A 24,804-nucleotide genomic window follows, 5' to 3' on the forward strand; every position below is an offset into this window, starting at 1 on the left:
GGGGGACAGGGAGTGACATTGATGACAAAAGGACGGTGGGGACAATGTCACCTCCTGTCCCCTGTGGGACGTTGGGGACACTGGGGACAATGTCACCTCCTGTCACCTGTGGGACATCGGGCTGGGGACAGCCAGGCTGGGGTGGCACTGGGGACAAGGGGACAGTGGGGACAAGGAGATGCCACCGAGGCCAAGGAGGTGACAGTGGGGACAGAGAGGTGCCAACGACCCCTGGGAGGTGACAATGGGGACAAGGAGCTCCCCTCCCCCTCCCCAATTGCCACCCGAACTCCAATCTCTGCTTTTCACCCCAAAATCCCCCAAAATCCCAAAATTCCCAAATCCCCAAATTCCCTCAAATCCCAAAATCCCCCAAAATCCCAAAATCCCCTCAAATCCCAAAATTCCCCAAAATCCCAAAATCCACCAAAATCTCAAAATCCCCCAAAATCCCAAAATTCCCAAATCCCCAAATTCCCTCAAATCCCAAAATTCCCAAAATCCCAAAATTCCCAAATCTCAAAATTCCCTCAAATCTCAAAATTCACCCCAAAATTCCCAAATCCCCCAAAATCCCAAATTCCCTCAAATCCCAAAATTCCCCAAAATCCCAAATTCCCTCAAACCTCAAAATCCCCAAATTCCCCAAAATCCCCTCAAATCCCAAAATTCCCCCAAAATCTCAAAATCCCGAAATCCCAAATCCCAAAATCCCAAAATTCCCTCAAAATCCCAAAATTCCCAAGAAAATCCCAAAATTTCCTCAAATCTCAAAATTCCCAAATCCCCAAATTCCCTTAAATCTCAAAATTCTCCCCAAAATCCCAAAATCCCCCGAAATGCCAAAATTCCCTCAAATCTCAAAATTTCCCCAAAATCCCCAAATTCCCTCAAATCCCAAAATTCCCAAATCCCCAAATTCCCTCAAATATCAAAATTCCCAAAATATCAAAATTCCCCCAAAAATCCCAAAATTCCCCAAAATCCCAAATCCCCAAATCTCAGAATTCCCAAATCCCAAAAGCCCTCAAAATCCCAAATTGCCTCAAATCCCAAAATTCCCCAAATCCCAAATTCCCTCAAATCCCCAAATCCCCAAATTTCCTCAAATCCCAAATTCCCTGAAATCCCAAAATCCCCCAAAATCCCAAAATTGCCCCAAAATCTCAAAATCCCAAATTCCTCAAATCCCCTCAAATCTCAAAATTCTCCCCAAAATCCCAAATTCCCTCAAATCCCAAAATTCCCTCAAATCCCCAAATTTCCTCAAATCTCAAAATTCCCAAAATCCCCGAATTCTCTCAAATCTCAAAATTCCCCCCAAAATCCCAAATTTCTCCTCAAAATCCCAAAATTCCCAAATTCCCTCAAACCTCAAAATTCCCTCAAATCTCAAAATTCCCAAAATCCCAAAATTACAAATTCCCCAAAATCCCCAAAATCCCCAAAATTCCCAAATCCCCCCCGAGCAGGAAAGGTGTGCAGAAGTTTCCAGAAAAACAGGAAAAAAAGGTGGAAATTGGGAAAATTCTCCCCAGATTGGTGCTGAGAGGAGGAAATGGGTGGAAAACAGGGAAAAGTAGGAAAATAATCGGGAAAATCATTGGGAAAATCGGAAAATAATGGGGGAAATGGGGAGAATTGGGAAAAAAATTGGAAAATAATGGGGAAAATAAAGGGGAAAATTGGGAAAAAATTGGAAAATAATGGAGAAAATTGGGAAAAAATCAGAAAATGATGGGAAATATCAGAAAATAATGGGCAAAATAATGGGGAAAACTGGGGAAAAAATTGGAAAATAATGGGGAAAAATAATGGGGAATAATGGGAAAATAATGGGCGAAATTGGGAAAAAATCAGAAAATAATGGGGAAAGTAATGGGGAAAATTGGGGAAAAAATTGGAAAATAATGGGGAAAATAGGGGAAAAAAATCGGAAAATGATGGGAAAAATTGGGGAAAACTGGGAAAAATAATTGGGAAAATACTGGGGAAAATGGAGAAAAAATCAGAAAATATTGGGGAAAATTGGGGAAAAAATCAGAAAATAATGGGGAACAAAATTGGGAAAATAAAGGGGAAAATTGGGAAAAAATCAGAAAATAATGGGGAAAATTGGGAAAAAATCAGAAAATGATGGGGAAAATTGGGAAAAAATCAGAAAATGATGGGAAAAATAATGGGGAAAATTGGGAAAAAATCGGAAAATAATGGGAAAAATTGGGGAAAAAAATCGGAAAATAGGGAAAAAATCAGAAAATAATGGGGAAAAATTGGGGAAAAATCGGAAAATAATAGGGGAAATGGGGAAAAATTGGGGAAAATTGGGGAAAAATAATGGGGAAAATAATTGGGAAAAGCAGGGAAAAATTGGAAAATAATGGGGAAAATAATGGGGAAAATTGGGGAAAAATGGGAACATTATCGGGGAAATGGGGAAAATTGGGGAAAAAATCAGAAAATAATGGGGAAAATTGGGGAAAAAATTGATAAATAATGGGGAAAATTGGGAAAAAATCGGAAAATAATGGGGGAAAAAATTGGGAAAATAAAGGGGAAAATTGGGGAAAAAATCAGAAAATAATGGGGAAATAGGGAAAAAATCAGAAAATAATGGGAAAAATAGGGAAAAAAATCGGAAAATAGGGAAAAAAATCAGAAAATAATGGGGAAAAATCGGAAAATAATAGGGAAAATGGGGAAAATTGGGGAAAATTGGGGAAAAATAATGGGGAAAAATTGGGGAAAAGCAGGAAAAAATTGGAAAATAATGGGGAAAATTGGGAAAAAAATCGGAAAATAATGGGGAAAAAAATTGGGAAAATACAGGGGAAAATTGGGAAAAAATCAGAAAATAATGGGGGAAATGGGGAAAAAATCAAAAAATAATGGGGAAATAGGGAAAAAATTGGAAAATAATGGGAAAAATTGGGGAAAAATCAGAAAATAATAGGGAAAATGGGGAAAATTGGGGAAAATCGGAAAAATAATGGGGAAAATAGTTGGGAAAAGCAGGAAAAAATTGGAAAATAATGGGGAAAATAATGGGGAAAATTGGGAAAAAAATCAGAAAATAATGGGGAAAATAATGAGGAAAATTGGGGAAAAAATCAGAAAATAATGAGGAAAATTGAGAAAAACCAAAAAATAATGGGGAAAATATTGGAAAATAATGGGGAAAATTGGGGAAAAAATCAGAAAATAATGAGGAAAAATTGGGGAAAAATGGGAAAATAATGGGGAAAATTGGGGAAAAATGGGAAAATAATGGGGAAAATTGGGGAAAAATGGGAACATTATCGGGGAAATGGGGAAAATTGGGGAAAAAATCAGAAAATAATGGGGAAAATTGGGGGAAAAATTGATAAATAATGGGGAAATTGGGAAAAAAAACGGAAAATAATGGGGAAAAAAATTGGGAAAATAATGGGGAAAATGGGGAAAAAATCAAAAAATAATGGGGAAATAGGGAAAAAATTGGAAAATAATGGGAAAAATTGGGAAAAAAAACGGAAAATAGGGAAAAAATCAGAAAATAATGGGGAAAAATTGGGGAAAAATCGGAAAATAATAGGGAAAATGGGGAAAATTGGGGAAAATCGGAAAAATAATGGGGAAAATAGTTGGGAAAAGCAGGAAAAAATTGGAAAATAATGGGGAAAAAAATGGGGAAAATTGGGGAAAAATGGGAAAATTATCGGGGAAATGGGGAAAATTGGGGAAAAAATCAGAAAATAATGGGGAAAATTGGGGAAAAAATTGGAAAATAATGGGGAAAATTGGGAAAAACCAGAAAATAATGGGGAAATATTGGAAAATAATGGGGAAAATTGGGGAAAAAAATCGGAAAATAGGGAAAAAAATCAGAAAATAATGGGGAAAAATTGGGGAAAATCGGAAAATAATAGGGAAAATAGTTGGGAAAAGCAGGAAAAAATTGGAAAATAATGGGGAAAAAAATGGGGAAAATTGGGGAAAAATGGGAAAATTATGGGGAAATGGGGAAAATTGGGGAAAAAATCAGAAAATAATGGGGAAAATTGGGGAAAAAATTGATAAATAATGGGGAAAATTGGAAAAAAAATCGGAAAATAATGGGGAAAAAATTTGGGAAAATAAAGGGGAAAATGGGGAAAAAAAAATAATGGGGAAATAGGGAAAAAATTGGAAAATAATGGGAAAAATTGGGAAAAAAACGGAAAATAGGGAAAAAAATCAGAAAATAATGGGGAAAAATTGCGGGAAAAATCGGAAAATAATAGGGAAAATGGGGAAAAATTGGGGAAAATCGGAAAAATAATGGGGAAAATAATTGGGAAAAGCAGGAAAAAATTGGAAAATAATGGGGAAAAAATGGGGAAAATTGGGGAAAAATGGGAAAATTATTGGGGAAATGGGGAAAATTGGGGAAAAAATCAGAAAATAATGGGGAAAAAAATTGGGAAAATAAAGGGGAAAATGGGGAAAAAATCAAAAAATAATGGGGAAATAGGGAAAAAATTGGAAAATAATGGGAAAAATTGGGGAAAAATCAGAAAATAATAGGGAAAATGGGGAAAATTGGGGAAAATCGGAAAAATAATGGGGAAAATAGTTGGGAAAAGCAGGAAAAAATTGGAAAATAATGGGGAAAATAATGGGGAAAATTGGGAAAAAAATCAGAAAATAATGGGGAAAATAATGAGGAAAATTGGGGAAAAAATCAGAAAATAATGAGGAAAATTGAGAAAAACAAAAAATAATGGGGAAAATATTGGAAAATAATGGGGAAAATTGGGGAAAAAATCAGAAAATAATGAGGAAAAATTGGGGAAAAATGGGAAAATAATGGGGAAAATTGGGGAAAAATGGGAAAATAATGGGGAAAATTGGGGAAAAATGGGAAAATCATGGGGGAAATGGAGAAAATTGGGGAAAAAATCAGAAAATAATGGGGAAAATTGGGGGAAAAATTGATAAATAATGGGGAAATTGGGAAAAAAAACGGAAAATAATGGGGAAAAAAATTGGGAAAATAAAGGGGAAAATGGGGAAAAAATAAAAAAATAATGGGGAAATAGGGAAAAAATTGGAAAATAATGGGAAAAATTGGGAAAAAAACCGGAAAATAGGGAAAAAATCAGAAAATAATGGGGAAAAATTGCGGAAAATCGGAAAATAATAGGGAAAATGGGGAAAATTGGGGAAAATCGGAAAAATAATGGGGAAAATAATTGGGAAAAGCAGGAAAAAATTGGAAAATAATGGGGAAAATTGGGGAAAAATGGGAAAATAATGGGGGAAATGGGGAAAAAATCAGAAAATAATGGGGAAAATTGGGGAAAAAATTGATAAATAATGGGGAAAATTGGGAAAAAATCGGAAAATAATGGGGAAAATTGGGGGAAAATCGGGAAAAAATGGGGAAAATTGGGGAAAATTGGGAAAAAATCAGAAAATAATGTGGAAAAAATGGGGAGAAGAGGGCAAGGAGCTGGGGTTGTACCTGGATGAGGCGATCGGCCAGAGCTGCGCTCTCCTGAGCAGCGCAGGGACAGAGAGAGATCAGCGACAGCACAGACAGCCCAGCCACAATTCCCAAAATTCCCCAGATTCCCAAAAATTCCCCAGGATTTGGGCTCTGAGTTCCACAGGATTTGGTCCCCAAATTTCCCGGGATTTGGTGCAGGAATTCCCAAGGATTTGGAGCTTTTTTGTTCCAGAATTCCCAAGGATTTCGGATGGATTTAGAGCTTTTTTAGTCTCAAAATTCCCTAGGATTTCCCGGGATTTGGTTCCAGAATTCCCAAGGATTTGGTTCCAGAATTCCCAAGGATTTGGAGCTTTTTTGGTTCCAGAATTCCCAAGGATTTGGTTCCGGAATTCGCATGGATTTAGAGCTTTTTTAGTCCCAAAATTCCCCAGGAATTCCCAAGGATTTGGAGGTTTTTTTGTTCCAGAATTTCCCGGGATTTGGTGCAGCAATTCCCAGGATTTAGAGCTTTTTTGGTCCCAAAATTCCTGAAATTCCCCAGGCTTTGGAGCTTTTTTGTCCCAAAATTCCCCAGGATTTGGTCCCCAAATTTCCCGGGATTTGGAGCAGGAATTCCCAAGGATTTGGTTCCAGAATTCCCAAGGATTTGGTTCCAGAATTCCCAAGGATTTGGAGCTTTTTTTGTTCCAGAATTCCCAAGGATTTGGTTCCGGAATTCGCATGGATTTAGAGCTTTTTTAGTCCCAAAATTCCTGAAATTCCCCAGGATTTGGTCCCCAAATTTCCCGGGATTTAGTGCCAAAATTCCTAAGGATTTGGAGCTTTTTTGTTCCAGAATTTCCTGGGATTTGGTGCAGGAATTCCCAGGATTTAGAGCTTTTTTTAGTCCCAAAATTCCTGAAATTCCCCAGGATTTGGAGCAGGAATTCCCAAGGATTTGGTCCCCAAATTCCTGGGATTTGGTGCCAAAATTCCCCAGGATTTGGTTCCGGAATTCGCATGGGTTTAGAACTTTTTTAGTCCCAAAATTCCCCAGGAATTCCCAAGGATTTGGAGGTTTTTTGGTTCCAGAATTCCCAAGGATTTGGTGCAGGAATTCCCAGGATTTAGAGCTTTTTTTGGTCCCAAAATTCCTGAAATTCCCCAGGATTTGGTCCCCAAATTTCCCGGGATTTGGTGCAGGAATTCCCAAGGATTTGGAGCTTTTTTTATTCCAGAATTCCCAAGAATTTCGGATGGATTTAGAGCTTTTTTAGTCCCAAAATTCCCCAGGATTTCCCGGGATTTGGTGCAGGAATTCCCAAGGATTTGGAGCTTTTTTGGTTCCAGAATTCCCAAGGATTTGGTTCCGGAATTCGCATGGGTTTAGAACTTTTTTAGTCCCAAAATTCCCCAGGAATTCCCGAGGATTTGGAGCTTTTTTTGTTCCAGAATTTCCCGGGATTTGGTTCTGGAATTCCCAGGATTTAGAGCTTTTTTGGTTCCAAAATTCCCCAGGATTTCCCAGGATTTGGTCCCCAAATTTCCCAGGATTTAGAGCAGGAATTCCCAAGGATTTTGGAGTGGTTTTGGGGTATTTTTGATGGGTTTTGGGGTGTTCTTGGGGTATTTTTGGTGCTTTTGGGGTATTTTTGGTGGGTTTTGGGGTGGTTTTGGGGTATTTGTCATGGTTTTGGGTGTTTTAGGGATGTTTTCTGTGGGTTTTGGTGATTTAGGGTGAGTTTTGGAGTATTTTTTTTTTGTTTTGGGGTATTTTTTGTGGGTTTTGGGGTATTTTTGGCAGTTTTTGGGCTATTTTTGGTGGGTTTTGGGGTATTTTTGGTGGATTTTGGGGTGGTTTTGGGGTATTTGTCGTGGTTTTGGGATGTTTTCTGTGGATTTTGGAGTATTTGCTTGGGTTTGGGGTGTTTTTGGGGTATTTTTGGGGTATTTTTGGTGGGTTTTGGGCATTTTTTGTGGGTTTTGGGGTATTTTTGGGGTATTTTGGTGCTTTTGGGGTGCTTTTGGGATGTTTTCTGTGGGTTTTGGAGTATTTTTTTGGTTTTGGGATGTTTTCTGTGGGTTTTGGGCTATTTTTGGTGGTTTTGGGGTTATTTTTGGTGGTTTTTGGGGTAACTTTGGTGCTTTTGGGTATTTTGGGGTAATTTTGGTGCTTTTGGGGTATTTTTGGTGGGTTTTGGGTTATTTTTGTTGGGTTTGGGGGTATTTTTTGTGCTTTTAGGGGTATCTTTGGTGTATTTTTGGAGTATTTTGGGGCATTTTTGGAGTATTTTGGGGTATTCTTGATGGTTTTGGGGTATTTTTTGTGCTTTTGGAGGTATCTTTGGGGTATTTTTGGAGCATTTTGGGTGGGTTTTGGGGTATTTTGGGTGGTTTTGATGTTTTTGGGATATTTTGGGTGGGTTTTGGGGTATTTTTGGGTAACTTTGATGTTTTCGGGGTGTTTTTGGGGTATTTTGGGGTATTTTGGGTGGGTTTGGGTGTTTTTGGGGTATTTTTGGTGCTTTTGGGATATTTTTGGTGGGTTTTGGTTGGTTTTGGGGTATTTTTTTGGTATTTCTGGTGTTTTTGGGGTATTTTTGGAGTATTTTTTGTATTTTGGGGGTTTTTTTGGTGGGTTTTGGGGTATTTTTGGTGTATTTAGGTGGTTTTTTTGTGGTTTTTGTGGTATTTTTGGGGTATTTTTGGTGGGTTTTGGGGTATTTTTGGGGTATTTTGGGGTAACTTTGATGTTTTTGAGGTATTTTTGGGTATTTCTGGTGCTTTTGGGGTATTTTTTGTGGTTTTGGGGTATTTTATGTGGTTTTGGGGTATTTTTTTGGTATTTTGGGGTATTTTAGGTGGTTTTTGGTGTATTTTGGGGTACTTTGGGGTGTTTGTTTCTCACCTTCTCGAGGGTCTCAATTCTCTGCTTCAGCAATCGATTCTCTGAGCGAAGCCGCTGGGGACAGAGGAACAGGAGAGGTGACACTGAGCTGGGGACACTGGGGACACTTTGAGACACTTTGGGGACACTTGGGGACACCTGGGGACATCTTGGGGACACTTTGGGACACCTGGGGACACTTTGGGGACACTTTGGGGACACTTTGGACACTTGGGGACACTTTGGGGACACTTTGGGGACACTTTGGACACTTGGGGACACTTTGGGGACACTTTGGGGACACTTTGGACACTTGGGGACACTTTGGGACACCTGGGGACACCTTGGGGACACTTTGGGGACACTTTGGACACTTGGGGACACTTTGGGGACACTTTGGGGACACTTTGGGGACACTCTGGGGACATCTTGGGGACACTTTGGGACACCTGGGGACACCTTGGGGACACTTTGGGGACACTTTGGGGACACTTTGGGGACACTCTGGGGACATCTTGGGGACACTTTGGGGACACTTTGGGACACCTGGGGACACTTTGGGGACACTTTGGGGACACTTGGGGACACTCTGGGGACATCTTGGGGACACTTTGGGGACAACCTGGGATGGACCAAGTGACCCTGGAATGACCCAAAGTGTCCCCAGCCCAGACTGGGTGTCCCCAGGTGTCCCCAAGGTGTCCCATGATGTCCCCAAATTGTCCCCAAGTGTCCCCAGGTGTCCCCAAGCTGTCCCCAAGGTGTCCCCAGGTGTCCCATGATGTCCCCAAAGTGTCCCCAAGGTGTCCCCAGGTGTCCCCAAATTGTCCCCAAGGTGTCCCCCAGGTGTCCCAAGGTGTCCCAGGATGTCCCCAAGGTGTCCCCAGGTGTCTCCAAATTGTCCCCAAGGTGTCCCCAGGAGGTCCCACAATGTCCCCAAGGTGTCCCCAAATTGTCCCCAGCTGTCCCACAGTGTCCCCAAAATGTCCCCAGGTGTCCCAGGATGCCCCCAAGGTGTCTCCAGGTGTCCCCAAGGTGTCCCATGATGTCCCCAAGGTGTCCCCAAGTGTCCCGAAATTGTCCCCAGGTGTCCCCAAATTGTCCCCAAGGTGTCCCCAGGTGTCCCATGATGTCCCCTTGTGTCCCCAGGATGTCCCACAATGTCCCCAAGGTGTCCCCAAATTGTCCCCAAGGTGTCCCCAGGATGTCCCATGATGTCCCCAGCTGTCCCCAAGGTGTCCCCATGATGTCCCCAGCTGTCCCCAAGTGTCCCATGATGTCCCCAGCTGTCCCCAGGTGTCCCATGATGTCCCCAGCTGTCCCCAGGTCTCACCTTGATCTCAATCTGCTCCTCCATCTCTTTGCTCTTGAGAGCAGCGTACTCCTTCTCCAGCCTGGGGACACAGGGGACAGTGGGGACATTAATGGGGACATTGGGGACATTGGGGACATTGGGGTATTAGGGACACTGGGGACATTGGGGACATTGGGGTGTTGGAGACATTGGGGACACTGAGGACACTGGGGACATTGGGACACTGGGGACAGTGATGGGGACCTTGGGGACACAACTGGGGACCTTGGGGACCTTGGGGACAGTGATGGGGACGTTGGGGACATTGGGGACAGTGATGGGGACGTTGGGGACGTTGGGGACAGCAGTGTCCCCCACTGACCTCTTCATCTTCCTGGGGTTGTACTTGACCTGAGAGGCGCGAAGGATGAGCTTGTCGGGGCAGGAGTCGAACTGGTGTGGGATCACCTTCTGGAAGTACTGAAAAAATGGGGAAAAATGGGGAGAAATGGTGAAAATTGGGGAGAAAATGGGGAAAATGGGGAAAAAATGGGGAAAAACGGGGAGAAATGGTGAAAATTGGGGAGAAATAGAGAAAAAATGGGAAGAAATGGGGAGAAAATGGGGAGAAAATGAGAAAAAAGCATGAAAAAAAAGGGAAAAAATGGGAAAAAATGGGAAAAAACGGCAAAAAATGGGGAAAAATGGGAAAAAACGGCAAAAAATGGGGAGAAATGGTGAAAAATGGGGAGAAATAGAGAAAAAATGGAGAAAAAAAGGGGAAAAATGGCTAAAAAATGGGGAAAAATGGCAGAAAAATGGGGAAAATGGGAGAAAAATGGGGAAAACTGGCAAAAAAATGGTGAAAAATGGTGAAAAATGGGGAAAAATGGGGAGAAAATGGGGAAAAATGGGGCAGGAGTCGAACTGGTGTGGGATCACCTTCTGGAAGTACTGAAATTGGGGAAAACGGGGAGAATTGGTAAAAATTGGGAGAAATAGAGAAAAAATGGGGAGAAATGGGGAGAAAATGGGGATAAAATGAGAAAAAAAGATGAAAAAAAGGGAAAAAATGGGAAAAAATGGGAAAAAAACGGAGAAAAAATGGGGAAAAATGGGAAAAAACGGCAAAAAATGGGGAGAAATGGGAAAAATGGGGAGAAAATGGAGAAAAATGGAGAAAAATTGGGAGAAAATGGAAAAAATGGAGAAAAAATGGGGCAAATGGGGCAGGAGTCGAACTGGTGAGGAATCACCTTCTGGAAGTACTGAAAAAATGGGGAAAAATCCATCCCAAATCCATCCCACTGACCCCAAATCCACCCCAAATCCCATCCCACTGACCCCAAATCCCCCAAACCATCCCAAATCCCATCCCATTGACCCCAAACCCACCTCAAATCCCACAAATCCACCCCAAATCCCACCCCACTGACCCCAAATTTCACCCCACTGACCCCAAACCCACCCCAAACCCACCCCATTGACCCCAAATCCCATCCCACTGACCCCAAATCCACCCAAATCCATCCCACTGACCCCAAAACTCATCCCACTGACCCCAACCTCAAATCCCCAAATCCCCAAATCTCCAAATCCCATCCCACTGACCCCAAACCCCCAAATGCACCCCACTCACCCCAAACCCACCCCAAATCCACCCCAAATCCCATCCCATTGACCCCAACCCCCCAAATCCCATCCCACTGACCCCAAATCCCACCATTGACCCCAAACCCACCCCACTGACCCCAAACCCACCCAAACCCATCCCACTGACCCCAAACCCCCAAACCCACCCCAAATCCCCAAATCCACCCCAAACCCATCCCATTGCCCCCAATCCCACCCCACTGACCCCAAACCCATCCCACTGACGCCAAATCCACCCAAATCCATCCCACTGACCCCAAAACTCATCCCACTGACCCCAACCTCAAATCCCCAAATCCCCAAATCTCATCCCACTGACCCCAAACCACCCCAAACCCACCCCAAAACCACCCCCAACCCATCCCATTGCCCCAAATCCCACCCTACTGACCCCAAACCCACCCCACTGACCCCAAATCCCCCTCAATCCCCCAAATCCCCCCAATCCCCTTTCCCCCCCACCTGGGACATTCCCTCCATGTCCAGCTGCACCAGCTCGGCCTGGTTGAACTGCAGCAGAGCCATTCCCACCCGGAACACGATCTCCAGGCCCTGGGGACACCACTGGGTCACCTTGGGGACACCTGGGGACACCTGGGGACAGCTGGGGACACCTGGGGACAGCTGGGGCAGCCTGGGGACATCCCTGGGGACAGCTGGGGGCATCCCTGGGGACATCTGGGGTAGCCTGGGGACATCTGAGGACATCCCTGGGGACATCTGGGGCATCCCTGGGGACATCTGGGGACATCTGGGGACACCTGGGGCAGCCTGGGGACACTGAGATCATCCCTAGGGACACCTGGGGCATCCCTGGGGACACCTGGGGACATCTTGGGGACAGCTGGGACATCCTGGGGACACTGTGGTCATCCCTGGGACACCTGGGGCACCCTGGGGACAGCTGGGGACACCTGGGTCACCCTGAGTCACCTGGGGCATCCCTGGGGACACCAGCGGGTCACCCTGGGGACAGCTGGGGACATCTGGGGAGACCTGGGTCACCATGGGTCACCATGCGCACCCTGGGGACACTGCAGTCATCCCTGGGTCACCCTGGGGACATCTGGGGACACCTGGGTCACCATGGCCACCCTGGGGCCACCTGGGTCACCCCTGGGACACCTGGGTCATGCCTGGGTCACCCTGGGGACACCTGGGTCACCATGGGCACCCTGGGGACACTGCAGTCATCCCTGGGTCACCACGGCCACTCTGGGGCCACCTGGGTCACCCCTGGGGACACCTGAGGTCATCCCTCGGCCACCACGGTCACTCTAGGGTCACCTTGGGTCATGCCTGGGTCACCACGGTCACTCTAGGGTCACCTTGGGTCATGCCTGGGTCACCACGGCCACTCTGGGGACAGCTGGGTCATCCCTGGGTCACTCTGGGGACACTGCGGTCACCTCTGGGTCACCAGGGTCATCCCTAATCCATGACTGGGGACACCAAGGTCACTCTGGGGACACCTGGGCCACCTCAGGTCACCCCTGGGTCACTTCAGGGTCACTCTGGGGCCACCTTGGGTCACCCCTGGGTCACTTCAGGGCCACCAGGGTCACCCCAGAGTCACTTCAGGTCACCTGCACCATTCCCAGGGCAGATTTGGAGGGATTTGGTTAAACCCAAATTCACTTTTGAGGGATTTTCTTCATCCCAAATTCACTTTTTAGGGGATTTTCTTCATCCCAAACTCACTTTTAGGGATTTTTTTCATCCCAAATTAACTTTTAGGGAATTTTTTTCATCCCAAATTAACTTCTAAGGGATTTTCTTCATCCCAAACTCACTTTTAGGGGATTTTCTTCATCCCAAATTCACTTTTAGGAGATTTTCTTCATCCCAAACTCGCTTTTAGGGGATTTTCTTCATCCCAAACTCACTTTTAGGAGATTTTCTTCATCCCAAACTCATTTTTAGGGATTTTCTTCATCCCAAATTCACTTTTAGGGGATTTTCTTCATCCCAAACTCACTTTGAGGGATTTAGTAAAACCCAAATTAATTTTAAGGGATTTTCTTCATCCCAAACTCACTTTTAGGGGATTTTCTTCATCCCAAACTCACTTTTGTGGGATTTTCTTCAACCCAAACTCACTTTTGAGGGATTTGGTTAAACTCAAATTAATTTTAAGGGATTTTCTTCATCCCAAACTCACTTTTAGGAGCTTTTCTTCATCCTAAATTCCCTTTTGACCCCAAATTCTGTGGGATTTGGTTAAATCCAAACTCCATTTTGACCCCAAATTTTGTGGGATTTTCCCCCCAAACCCCAAACTCGGAGGATTTTACCCCAAACCCTCCTGGCAGTGGTTTTGGGGGATTTTTGGGGTAATTTTGGGGTAGTTTTGGGTCATTTTTGGGCTATTTTTTTTCTATTTTGAGGTTGGTTTTTTTTGTATTTTTGGGGGTATTTTTGGGGCATTTTTGGGGCTTTTTGGGGCTATTTTTTTGCTAATTTGGGGGCATCTTTGGGCTCTTTTTGGGGCATTTTTTGGGGTTTTTTTGCTATTCTGAGGTGTTTTTGAGGTATTTTTTGGGCATTTTTGTGTCATTTTTGTGTCACTTTCGGGGGCATTTTCGGACTATTTTTTGGCTATTTTGCGGCATTTTTGGGGCATTTTTTGGCTATTTTGGGGCATTTTTGCGTCATTTCTGGAGCATTTTCTGAGGCATTTTTGAGTCATTTTTGTGTCACTTTTGGCTCATTTTCGTGTCACTTTTGGTGCATTTTTTGGGGTATTTTTGGCTCATTTTTTGGGTGTTTTTGGCTCATTTTTGGCTCATTTTTCGGGTGTTTTTGGCTCATTTTCCGGGATATTTTTGGCTGATTTTTGGGGTGTTTTTGGCTCATTTTTGGCTCATTTTTTGTGTCACTTTTGGTTGATTTTTGGCTGATTTGTGGCTCATTTTTGGCCCATTTTTGGCTCATTTTTCGGGGTACCTTGTACATGGAGATGTCGAACACCCTCATTTTTGGGGTATTTTAGGCTCATTTTTGGCCCATTTTTGTCTCATTTTTTGGGACTTTTTGGCCCATTTCTGGGGTATTTTTGGCTCATTTTTGGGGTATTTTTGTGCCATTTTTGGCTCATTTTTGAGTCATTTTTTGGGGTATTTCTGACCCATTTTTGGGGTATTTTTGAGTTTCTTTTCAGGATTATTTTGGGGTACCTTGTACATGAAGATGTCAAACATCTTAATTTTTGTGTCACTTTTGTGTCACTTTTGTGTCATTTTTGGGGTATTTTTAGCTCATTTTTATGTCATTTTTTGGGTATTTTTGGCTCATTTTTGGCTCACTTTTGGGGTATTTTTGGCTGATTTTTGACTCATTTTTTGGGTGGTTTTGGCTCATTTTTGGCTCATTTTTGGGGTATTTTTGGTTCATTTTTGGGGAGTTTTTGTATCATTTTTGAGTCACTTTTGGCTCATTTTTGTGTCATTTTGGGGGTGTTTTTGGGGTATTTTTGGCTCATTTTAGGCTCATTTTTTGTGGTGTTTTTGGCCCATTTTTGGCTGATTTTTGGCCCATTTTTGACCCGTTTTTGGGGTTATTTTTGGCTCATTTTTTTGGTATTTTTGGCTCATTTTTGGCTCATTTTTTGGGTTATTTCTGACTCAATTTTGGCCCATTTTTGGCTCATTTTTGGGGTGTTTTCAGGATTCTTTTGGGGGTACCTCGTACATGAAGATGTCAAACACCCTCATTTTTGGGGTATTTTTGGGGTAATTTTGGCTGATTTTTGGCTCACTTTTGGCCCATTTTTGGCTCATTTTTTGGGGTATTTTTGGGTCATTTTTGGAGTATTTTTGGGGTAATTTTGGCTCATTTTTGGGGTATTTTCGGCTCATTTTTCACTCATTTTTGGCTGATTTTTGGCCCATTTTTTGGGTATTTTTCGCTCTTTTTTGGGGTGGTTTTGGCCCATTTTTGGCCCATTTTTTGGGTATTTTTGGCTCATTTTTTGGCCCATTTTTGGGGTATTTCTGACCCATTTTTGGCCCATTTATGGGGTGTTTTTGGGGTGTTTTCAGGATTCTTTTGGGGGTACCTCGTACATGAAGATGTCGAACACCCTCATTTTTGTGTCACTTTTGTGTCATTTTTGTGTCACTTTTGTGTCATTTTTGGCTCATTTTTGGGGTATTTTTGGCCCATTTTTGGGTCACTTTTTGGCCCATTTTTGGCTCATTTTTTGGCCCTTTCTTGGCCCATTTTTGACCCATTTTTGGCTGATTTTTGGCTCATTTTTTGGCCCATTTCTGCCCCACTTTTGGGGTTATTTTTGTGGTTCTTTTGGGAGTACCTCATACATGAAGATGTCAAAGACCCTCATTTTTGTGTCACTTTTAGCTCATTTTTGGGGTATTTTTGGCTCATTTTTGGGGTTACTTTGGCTCCTTTTGGGGGTACCTCGTACATGAAGATGTCGAACATCCTCATTTTTGTGTCATTTTTGGGTATTTTTGGCTCATTTTTCACCCATTTTTCGGGCGGTTTTGGCCCATTTTTGGCTCATTTTTTGGGTGTTTTTGGCTCATTTTAGGGGCATTTTTGACTCATTTTCAGGTGTTTTTGACTCATTCTTGGGGTATTTTTGGGGTGTTTTTGGGGTTATTTTGGCTCGTTTTGGGGTACCTCGTACACGAAGATGTCGAACACCTTCATTTTTGTGTCACTTTTGGCTCATTTTTTGCTGATTTTTGGGGTGTTTCTGGCTCATTTTTGGCCCATTTTTGACTCATTTTTTGGGTTATTTCGGACCCATTTTTGGCTCATTTTTGGCCCATTTTAGGCTCATTTTTGGGGTTAGTTTGGGGTTATTTTTGGCTCATTTTCGGAGTACCTCGTACATGAAGATGTTGAAGACCCTCATTTTCGTGTCACTTTTGGCTCATTTTTGCCCCATTTTTGCCCCAGATTTGGCTGATTTTTGACTCATTTTTGGCTGATTTTCGGCCCAATTTTGCCCCATTTTTGGCCCATTTTTGACCCATTTTTGACCCATTTTTGGCCCATTTTGGGCTGATTTGTGACCCATTTTTGGCTCATTTTTGGCTGATTTTTGACCCATTTTTGCCCCATTTTTGGGGTATTTTTGACCCATTTTTGGCTCATTTTTGGCTCATTTTTGACCCATTTTTGTGCCATTTTTGGGGTATTTTTGGCTGATTTTTGGCCCATTTTTGCCTCACTCTTTGGGTGTTTTTGCCCCATTTTAGGCTCATTTTTGGGGTGTTTTCAGGATGTTTTTGGGGGTACCTCGTACATGAAGATGTCGAACACCCTCATTTTGGTGTCATTTTTGGGGTATTTTTGGCTCATTTTTGGGACATTTTTGTGTCATTTTTGGGGTATTTTTGGCTGATTTTTGGCTCATTTTTGGGGTGTTTTTGGCCCATTTTTGGGGTATTTTTGGGGTGTTTTTGGGGTTATTTTTGGGGGTACCTCGTACATGAAGATGTCGAACACCCTGGTGGCCACAGGCAGCGGGAAGGTGGTGAGGAAGAGGGTGAGGAACCAGGAGGAAGCATACATGGAGGTGAGGAAGCTCTGCGAGCGGAAATGAACGTTCAGCTCCGGCAGCTGCTCCTGGGGAGGGCAGAGAAAAATGGGAATTTGGGGAGAAATGGAGAGAAAAATGGGAATTTGGGGAGAAATGGAGAGAAAAACGGGAATTTGGGGAAAAAAAACGGGAATTTGGGGGGAAAAATGGGATTTGGGGGGAAAAAAATAGGATTTGGGGAGAGAAACGGGAATTGGGGAGAGAAAAACTGGGATTTGGGGAGAAAATGGAGAGAAAAATGGGAATTTGGGGAAAAAAAACAGGAATTTGGGAGGAAAAATGGGAATTTGGGGAGAAAAATGGGATTTGGGGAGAGAAAAACTGGGATTTGGGGAGAGAAATGGAGTGATTGGGGAGAGAAAGGGGAATTTGGGGAGAAAAACGGGAATTTGGGGGAGAAAAATGGGGATTTGGGGAGAGAAATGGAGTGATTGGGGAGAAAAATGGGAATTTGGGGAGAGAAAAACTGGGATTTGGGGAGAAATGGAGAGAAAAACGGGATTTTGGGGAAAAATGGGGAGAAAAAACAGAATTTGGGGGAAAATGGGGAGAAAAAGGAGAATTTGGGGAGAAAAAAATGGGAATTCGGGGGAAAAACAGGAATTTGGGGAGAAAAATTGGAATTTGAGGGGAAAATGGGAATTTCAGGGAGAAAATGGGAATTTGGGGAGAAAACGGGAATTTGGGGAGTGGATTGGGAGAAAAATGGGAATTTGGGGTCTGAAACAGGGGAAAAACAGGAATTTGGAGAGAAAAATGGGAATTTGGGGAGAAAATGGGGAGGAAATGGGAATTTGGGGTGATTTGGGAGGAAAATGGGAATTTGGGAATCTCCTGGGGTTTCCCATGGATAACCTTTGGAGTCTCCTGGATGCTCCATGGATCTCAGAGCCACTGCTGTCCCCATCCCGATGTCCCCATGGCTGTCCCCAGCACTGTCCCCAGCCCGATGTCCCCATAGCTGTCCCCATCCCGATGTCCCCATCGCTGTCCCCAGCACTGTCCCCACCGCTGTCCCCAGCCCGATGTCCCCAGCACTGTCCCCATTTCCATCCTGCTGTCCCCATCAATGTCCCCAGCACTGTCCCCAGCCTGATGGCCCCATCACTGTCCCCATCACTGTCCCCATCACTGTCCCCATCACTGTCCCCATCACTGTCCCCATCCTGACATCCCCAGGCTGTCCCCATCAATGTCCCCAATGTCCCACCTGCAGCAGCACCTCGAACTGGTATATACAAAGCCCCAGCTGTCCCCAATCTCAATGTCCCCATGGCTGTCCCCAATGTCCCTGAAGTCCCCAATGTCCCCATGGCTGTCCCCAGTGTCCCTAACGTCCCCAATGTCCCCATGGCTGTCCCCAATGTCCCTAACGTCCCCAATGTCCCCATGGCTGTCCCCAATGTCCCTAACGTCCCCAATGTCCCCATGGCTGTCCCCAAGCTGTCCCCACCTGCAGCAACACCTCAAACTGGTAGATGCAGAGCCCCAGCTGTCCCCAGTCTCAATGTCCCCAATGTCCCCAGGCTGTCCCCATGGCTAACCCCATCAATGTCCCCAGTGTCCCCAACATCCCCAATGTCCCCAGGCTGTCCCTAGTCCCAATGTCCCCAGGCTGTCCCCAATGTCCCCAGGCTGTCCTTAATCCCAATGTCCCCAGGCTGTCCCCAAACTGTCCCCAGTGTCCCCAAGCTGTCCCCAGGCTGTCCCCACCTGCAGCAGCACCTCGAACTGGTAGATGCAGAGCCCCAGCTGGGCCATGCTGTCCCCAGTGTCCCCAGGCTGTCCCCACCAATGTCCTCAATGTCCCCATGGCTGTCACCAATGTCCCCAGGCTGTCCCCATTGTCCCCATGGCTGTCCCCAGTGTCCCCATCAATGTCCCCAATGTCCCACCTGCAGCAGCACCTTGAACTGGTAGATGCAAAGCCCCAGCTGGGCCATGCTGTCCCCAATGTCCCCATCAATGTCCCCAATGTCCCCAAGCTGTCCCACCTGCAGCAGCACCTCGAACTGGTAGATGCAGAGCCCCAGCTGGGCCATGCTGTCCCCAATGTCCCCAATGTCCCCAGCTGTCCCCATGGCTGTCCCCATGGCTGTCCCCAGGCTGTCCCCATCGATGTCCCCAATGTCCCCAAGCTGTCCCCACCTGCAGCAGCACCTCGAACTGGTAGATACAAAGCCCCAGCTGGGCCATGCTGGGTTTGAAGAGCTCCCGCAGGCGATATTCCTGCATCAGCCGAACAAACACTGAGAAGGCTTCTTCCTCTGGCATCTGGGCAGGGAAAAATGGGAATTATTCACAGGAAAATACAGGAATTCCAGAGAAAAACCTCTTCCTCTGGCATCTGGGCAGGAAAAATGGGAATTATTCACAGGAAAATATGGGAATTCCAGAGAAAACCCAGAATTCCCAGAGAAACCCTCTTCCTCTGGCATCTGAGTCAAAAAAACCAGGGAATTATTCCCAGAAAAACCCAGGAATTCTCAGAGAAACATCGGGATTCCCAGAGAAAATCCAGAATTCCCAGAGAAACCCTCTTCCTCTGGCATCTGGGCATGGAAAAAATGGGAATTATTGCCAGGAAAATACAGGGAATTCCAGAGAAACATTGGGATTCACAGAGAAACCCAGAATTCCCAGAGAAACCCTCTTCCTCCGGCATCTGGGCCAAGAAAAAATGGGAATTAGTGCCAGGAAAATACAGGGAATTGCAGAGAAAGCCTCTTCCTCTGGCATCTGGGCAGGGAAAAATGGGAATTGTTCACAGGAAAATATCGGGAATTCCCAGAGAAAACCCAAAATTCCCATCCAAACCCTCCTCCTCTGGCATCTGATCCCAAAAAAAACATGGAATTCCCATCAGAACACCAGAATTCCCATCCAAACCTTCTCCCTGCGGGGTCTGATCCCAAAAACCCCAGAATTACCAAAAAGCCTGGAATTCCCAAAAACCCCCAGAATTCCCAAAACCCCCCAGAATTCCCAAAAAGCCTGGAATTCCCAAAACTCCCAGAATTGCCAGAAACCCCCAGAATTGCCAAAATCCCCAGAATTCCCAAAACCTCTAGAATCCCCAAACCCCCCAGAATTCCCAAAACTCCCAGAATTGCCAAAACTCCCAGAATTGCCAAAACTCCCAGAATAGCCCAAAATCCCCAAAAACCTCCAGAATTCCCAAAAAACCCCCCAGAATTCCCAAAAAGCCACGGAATTCCCCAAAAGCCACAGAATTCCCCAAAAGCCACAGAATTCCCCAAAAGCCACAGAATTCCCAAAAAGCCCTGGAATTCCCCAAAACCCCCAGAATTCCCAGAACCCCCAAAATTCCCAAAAACCCCCAGAATTCCCAAAAAGCTCAGAATTCTCAAACCCCCCAGAATTCCCCAAAAAACCCCAGAATTCCCAAAAACCCCCAGAATTCCCAAAAAGCCCCAGAATTCCCAAAACCTCTAGAATCCCCAAAACTCCCAGAATCCCCAAAACTCCCAGAATTCCCAAAACTCCCAGAATTGCCAGAATTGCCAAAACCCCCAGAATTCCCAAAAAAACCCCAAAAAGTTCCCAAAAAACCCCCACCTGCATGAGCAGCAGTCCCACGATGAAGGCACTGCCCTGGCAATAGCCAACCTCCCGATCCACCAGCGAATAGGCCTGCCGAGCAGGGGAATGTCACCCCAATGTCCCCAATGTCCCCAAGTGTCACCTGTGTCACCAGGGTCCCCATGGCACACCAATGTCCCCATGTCACCCCAGTGTCACCTTCATGACATTGAAGAGCACCTCCTGGCCCAGGCTGTCCTGTCCTGTCCTGTCCCCAATATCCCCAATGCCCTATGTCACCCCAAGGTCCCCAGTGTCCCCATGTCACCCCAATGTCCCCATGTCACCCCAGTGTCCCCAGTGTCACCTTCATGACACTGAAGAGCACCTCCTGGCCCAGGCTGTCCTGTCCCCAGTGTCCCCATGTCACCCCAAGGTCCCCAGTGTCCCCATGTCACCCCAGTGTCCCCAATGTCCCCAGTGTCACCTTCATGACGTTGAAGAGCACCTCCTGGCCCAGGCTGTCCTGTCCTGTCCCCAATGTCCCCAATGTCCCCATGTCCCCCCAATGTCCCCAGTGTCCCCATGTCACCTTCATGACGTTGAAGAGCACCTCCTGGCCCAGGCTGTCCTGGCCCTTGAAGAAGTCGTGCTCAGGGTAGGTCCTGGCGATGTCCCTGCGGATCAATCGCTCGCAGGGCGACGACATCCTCAGCAGCTCCGAGTACTGCTGCTTCAGGGGCAGCTCGGCTGCACTGCACAGCAACTGCCACACGATGGCGCGGAAATGGTGGGGGATTCCTTTTCTGATCAGTTCCTGTGAGTATGGGATCAGTGAGATCCTAAATGTACCCTAAAAACATCCTAAACAAACCCCACTTGAGGAGAAGCTCGGCTGCACTGCACAGTAACTGCCACACGATGGCGCGGAAATGATGGGGGATTCCCTTCCGGATGAGTTCCTGAAAACATCCCAAATGGATCCTAAATGTACCCTAAATCCATCCTAAATACAGCCCACTCCAGGGGCAGCTCGGCTGCACTGCACAGTAACTGCCACACGATGGCCCGGAAATGGTGGGGGATTCCCTTTCGGATCAGCTCCTGAAAATATCCCAAATGGATCCTAAATGTACCCTAAAAACATCCTAAATACAGCCCACTGCAAGGGCAGCTCAGCTGCACTGCACAGCAGCTGCCACACGATGGCGCGGAAATGGTGAGGGATTCCTTTTCTGATCAGTTCCTGGGGATATGGATCAGTGAGATCCTAAATGTATCCTAAATGGATCCTAAACCAACCCTAAATACACCTCACAGCACAGCAGCTGCCACACAATGGCTTGGAAATGATGAGGGATTCCTTTTCTGATCAATTCCTGGGGATATGGGATCAGTGAGATCCTAAATGTATCCTAAACGTATTCTAAATCAACCCTAAATCCATCCCACAGCAGAGCAGCTGCCACACGATGGCTCAGAAATGGGGAGGGGTTCCCTTCCGGATCAGTTCCTGAAAATATCCCAAATGGATCCTAAATGTACCCTGAAAACATCCTAAATACACCTCACTGCAGAGCAACTGCCACACGATGGCCCGGAAATGGTGAGGGATTCCTTTTCGGATCAGTTCCTGTGGGATATGGGATCAGTGAGATCCTAAATGTATCCTAAATGGATCCTAAACCAACCCTAAATACACCTCACTGCACAGTAACTGCCACACGATGGCACGGAAATGATGGGGGATTCCTTTTCTGATCAGTTCCTAAAAACATCCCAAATGGATCCCAAATCATCCTAAAAACATCCTGAAAACATCCTAAACACACCCAACTTCAGGGGCAACTCGGCTGCACTGCACAGCAACTGCCACACAATGGCTCAGAAATGATGGGGGATTCCTTTTGGGATCAGTTCCTGTGGGATATGGGATCAGTGAGATCCTAAAAACATCCTAAATGTATCCTAAAGAAACCCCATTGACTCCCAAATCCACCCTAAATCCAGCCCACTGCACAGCAACTGCCACACGATGGCCCGGAAATGGTGAGGGATTCCTTTTCTAATCAGCTCCTGTGGGATATGGGATCAGTGAGATCCTAAATGTATCCTAAATGGATCCTAAACCAACCCTAAATACACCTCACTGCAGAGCAGCTGCCACACGATGGCTTGGAAATGGTGAGGGATTCCTTTTCTGATCAGCTCCTGAAAACATCCCAAATGGATCCTAAATGTACCCTGAAAACATCTTAAACACATCCAACTTGAGCAGCAGCTCGGCTGCACTGCAGAGCAACTGCCACATGATGGCTCAGAAATGATGGGGGATTCCTTTTCTGATCAGTTCCTGAAAATATCCCAAATGGATCCTAAATCATCCCAAATGTATCCTAAACGTATCCAAATCCATCCTAAATACACCTCACTGCACAGCAACTGCCACACGATGGCCCGGAAATGGTGAGGGATTCCTTTTCTGATCAGTTCCTGAAAATATCCCAAATGGATCCCAAATCATCCTAAAAACATCCTAAATACAGCCCACTTGAGCGGCAGCTCGGCTGCACTGCACAGCAACTGCCACACGATGGCTCAGAAATGGTGAGGGATTCCTTTTCTAATCAGCTCCTGAAAATATCCCAAATGGATCCTAAATGTATCCAAATCCATCCTAAATACGCCTCATTGGAGAGTAACTGCCACTCGATGGCGCGGAAATGGTGAGGGATTCCTTTTCTGATCAGTTCCTGGGGATATGGGATCAGTGAGATCCTAAAAACATCCTAAATCCAGCCCACTTGAGCAGCAGCTCGGCTGCACTGCACAGCAGCTGCCACACGATGGCGCGGAAATGATGGGGGATTCCTTTTCTGATCAGCTCCTGTGGGTATGGGATCAGTGAGATCCTAAAAACATCCTAAATCCATCCTAAATGTATCCTAAATTCATCATATTGCACAGAAACTGCCACATGATGGCTCGGAAATGGTGAGGGATTCCCTTCCGGATCAGTTCCTGGAGATATGGGATCAGTGAGATCCTAAAAACATCCCAAATGTATCCTACATCATCCTAAATGAATCCTAAACTGATTCTAAATCCATCCCGCTGCACAGTAACTGCCATACGATGGCTCAGAAATGGGGAGGGATTCCCTTCTGGATCAGTTCCTGAAAACATCCCAAATGGATCCTAAATGGATCCTAAATGGATCCTAAATTCATCCTACTGACACCAAATCCACCTCATCGCACAATAACTGCCACACGATGGTGTGGAAATGGTGAGGGATTCCTTTTCTGATCAGTTCCTGTGGGTATGGGATCAGTGAGATCCTAAAAACATCCTAAATGTACTGAAAATCATCCTAAATGTACCCCATTCACCCTAAACCCATCCCAAATCCATCCTAAACCCATCCCAAATCCATCCCATTGCACAGCAGCTGCCACACGATGGTGCAGAAATGGGGAGGGATTCCTTTTGGGATCAGTATGGGATCGGTGTGACCCTAAAAACATCCTAAACTGACCCTAAAGCGATCCTAAATCCAGCCCAAATCTACTCCAAATCTGCCCCAAACCGGTCCCATTGTCCCCAAATCCACCCCAAACCCATCCCACTGACCCCAAATCCACCCCAAAACCCATCCCATTGACCCCAAATCCCATCCCACTGACCCCAAATCCACCCCAAACCCACCCCAAATCACCCCAAAGTGGCCAAATCCACCCCAAACCACCCCAAACCCACCCCAAATCACCACCAATTAGCCAAATCCACCCCAAATCCACTCCAAACCCCCCCAAACCACCACCAAATTGGCCAAATCCACCCCAAAGTGGCCAAATCTGCCCCAAACCCACCCCAAATTCACCCCAAACCACCCCAAATCCAGCCCAAAACAATACAAACTGCCCCAAACCACTCCAAACCACCCCAAACCACCACCAATTGGGCAAATCCCCCCAAACACCCGAAACCACCCCAAACCCACCCCAAATCCACCACCAAATTGGCCAAATCCACCCTAAACCACCCCAAATGCACCCTAAATTGGCCAAATCCACCCCAAACCCACCCCAAATCCACCCCAAAGTGGGCAAATTCACCCCAAAACACCACCAATTAGCCAAATCCACCCCAAATCCACCCCAAACCACCACCAAATTGGCCAAATCCCCCCAAATCCACCCCAAAGCACCTCAAATCCACCCCAAACCACCACAAAGTGGCCAAATCCACCACAAAGCACCCCAAATCCACCCCAAAGCACCCCAAACCCCCACCAAATTGGCCAAACCCACTCCAAATCCACCCCAAACCCACCCCAAACCACCCCAAACCACCTCAAATCCACCCCAAATTGGCCAAACCCACTCCAAATCCACCCCAAA

The 24,804-nt window shown here is 45.5% G+C and overlaps 2 protein-coding genes across 2 annotated transcripts in view; both read right to left on the minus strand.

Moving 5' to 3' along the window:
* LOC146422618 (EVI5-like protein) overlaps positions 1-24,804 on the minus strand; it is a 60,441-nt gene that overhangs the window by 11,908 nt on the left and 23,729 nt on the right. The window contains exons 9-11 of the mRNA XM_085046004.1: positions 9,673-9,733; positions 8,361-8,414; positions 5,486-5,518 (exon numbers count right to left, since the gene is read on the minus strand). Coding sequence (XP_084902130.1) covers positions 5,486-5,518; positions 8,361-8,414; positions 9,673-9,733 — 148 coding nt within the window. The remainder of the gene's footprint in view (positions 1-5,485; positions 5,519-8,360; positions 8,415-9,672; positions 9,734-24,804) is intronic.
* On the minus strand, positions 10,863-21,214 carry LOC146422619 (EVI5-like protein; the record flags this gene model as incomplete). Its single annotated transcript, XM_085045756.1, has 7 exons — positions 20,994-21,214; positions 20,438-20,512; positions 19,508-19,523; positions 19,007-19,116; positions 16,741-16,884; positions 11,749-11,838; positions 10,863-10,901 (listed from the first exon to the last, which is right to left on the minus strand). Coding segments are annotated over exons 1-7 (591 nt in total), but the record flags the coding sequence as incomplete, so codon positions are not given.

This window comes from Lichenostomus cassidix, unplaced genomic scaffold (assembly GCF_008360975.1).
Source record: "Lichenostomus cassidix isolate B80296 unplaced genomic scaffold, HeHo_3.0 HiC_scaffold_39, whole genome shotgun sequence".
NCBI classification, from domain to species: Eukaryota; Metazoa; Chordata; class Aves; order Passeriformes; family Meliphagidae; genus Lichenostomus; species Lichenostomus cassidix.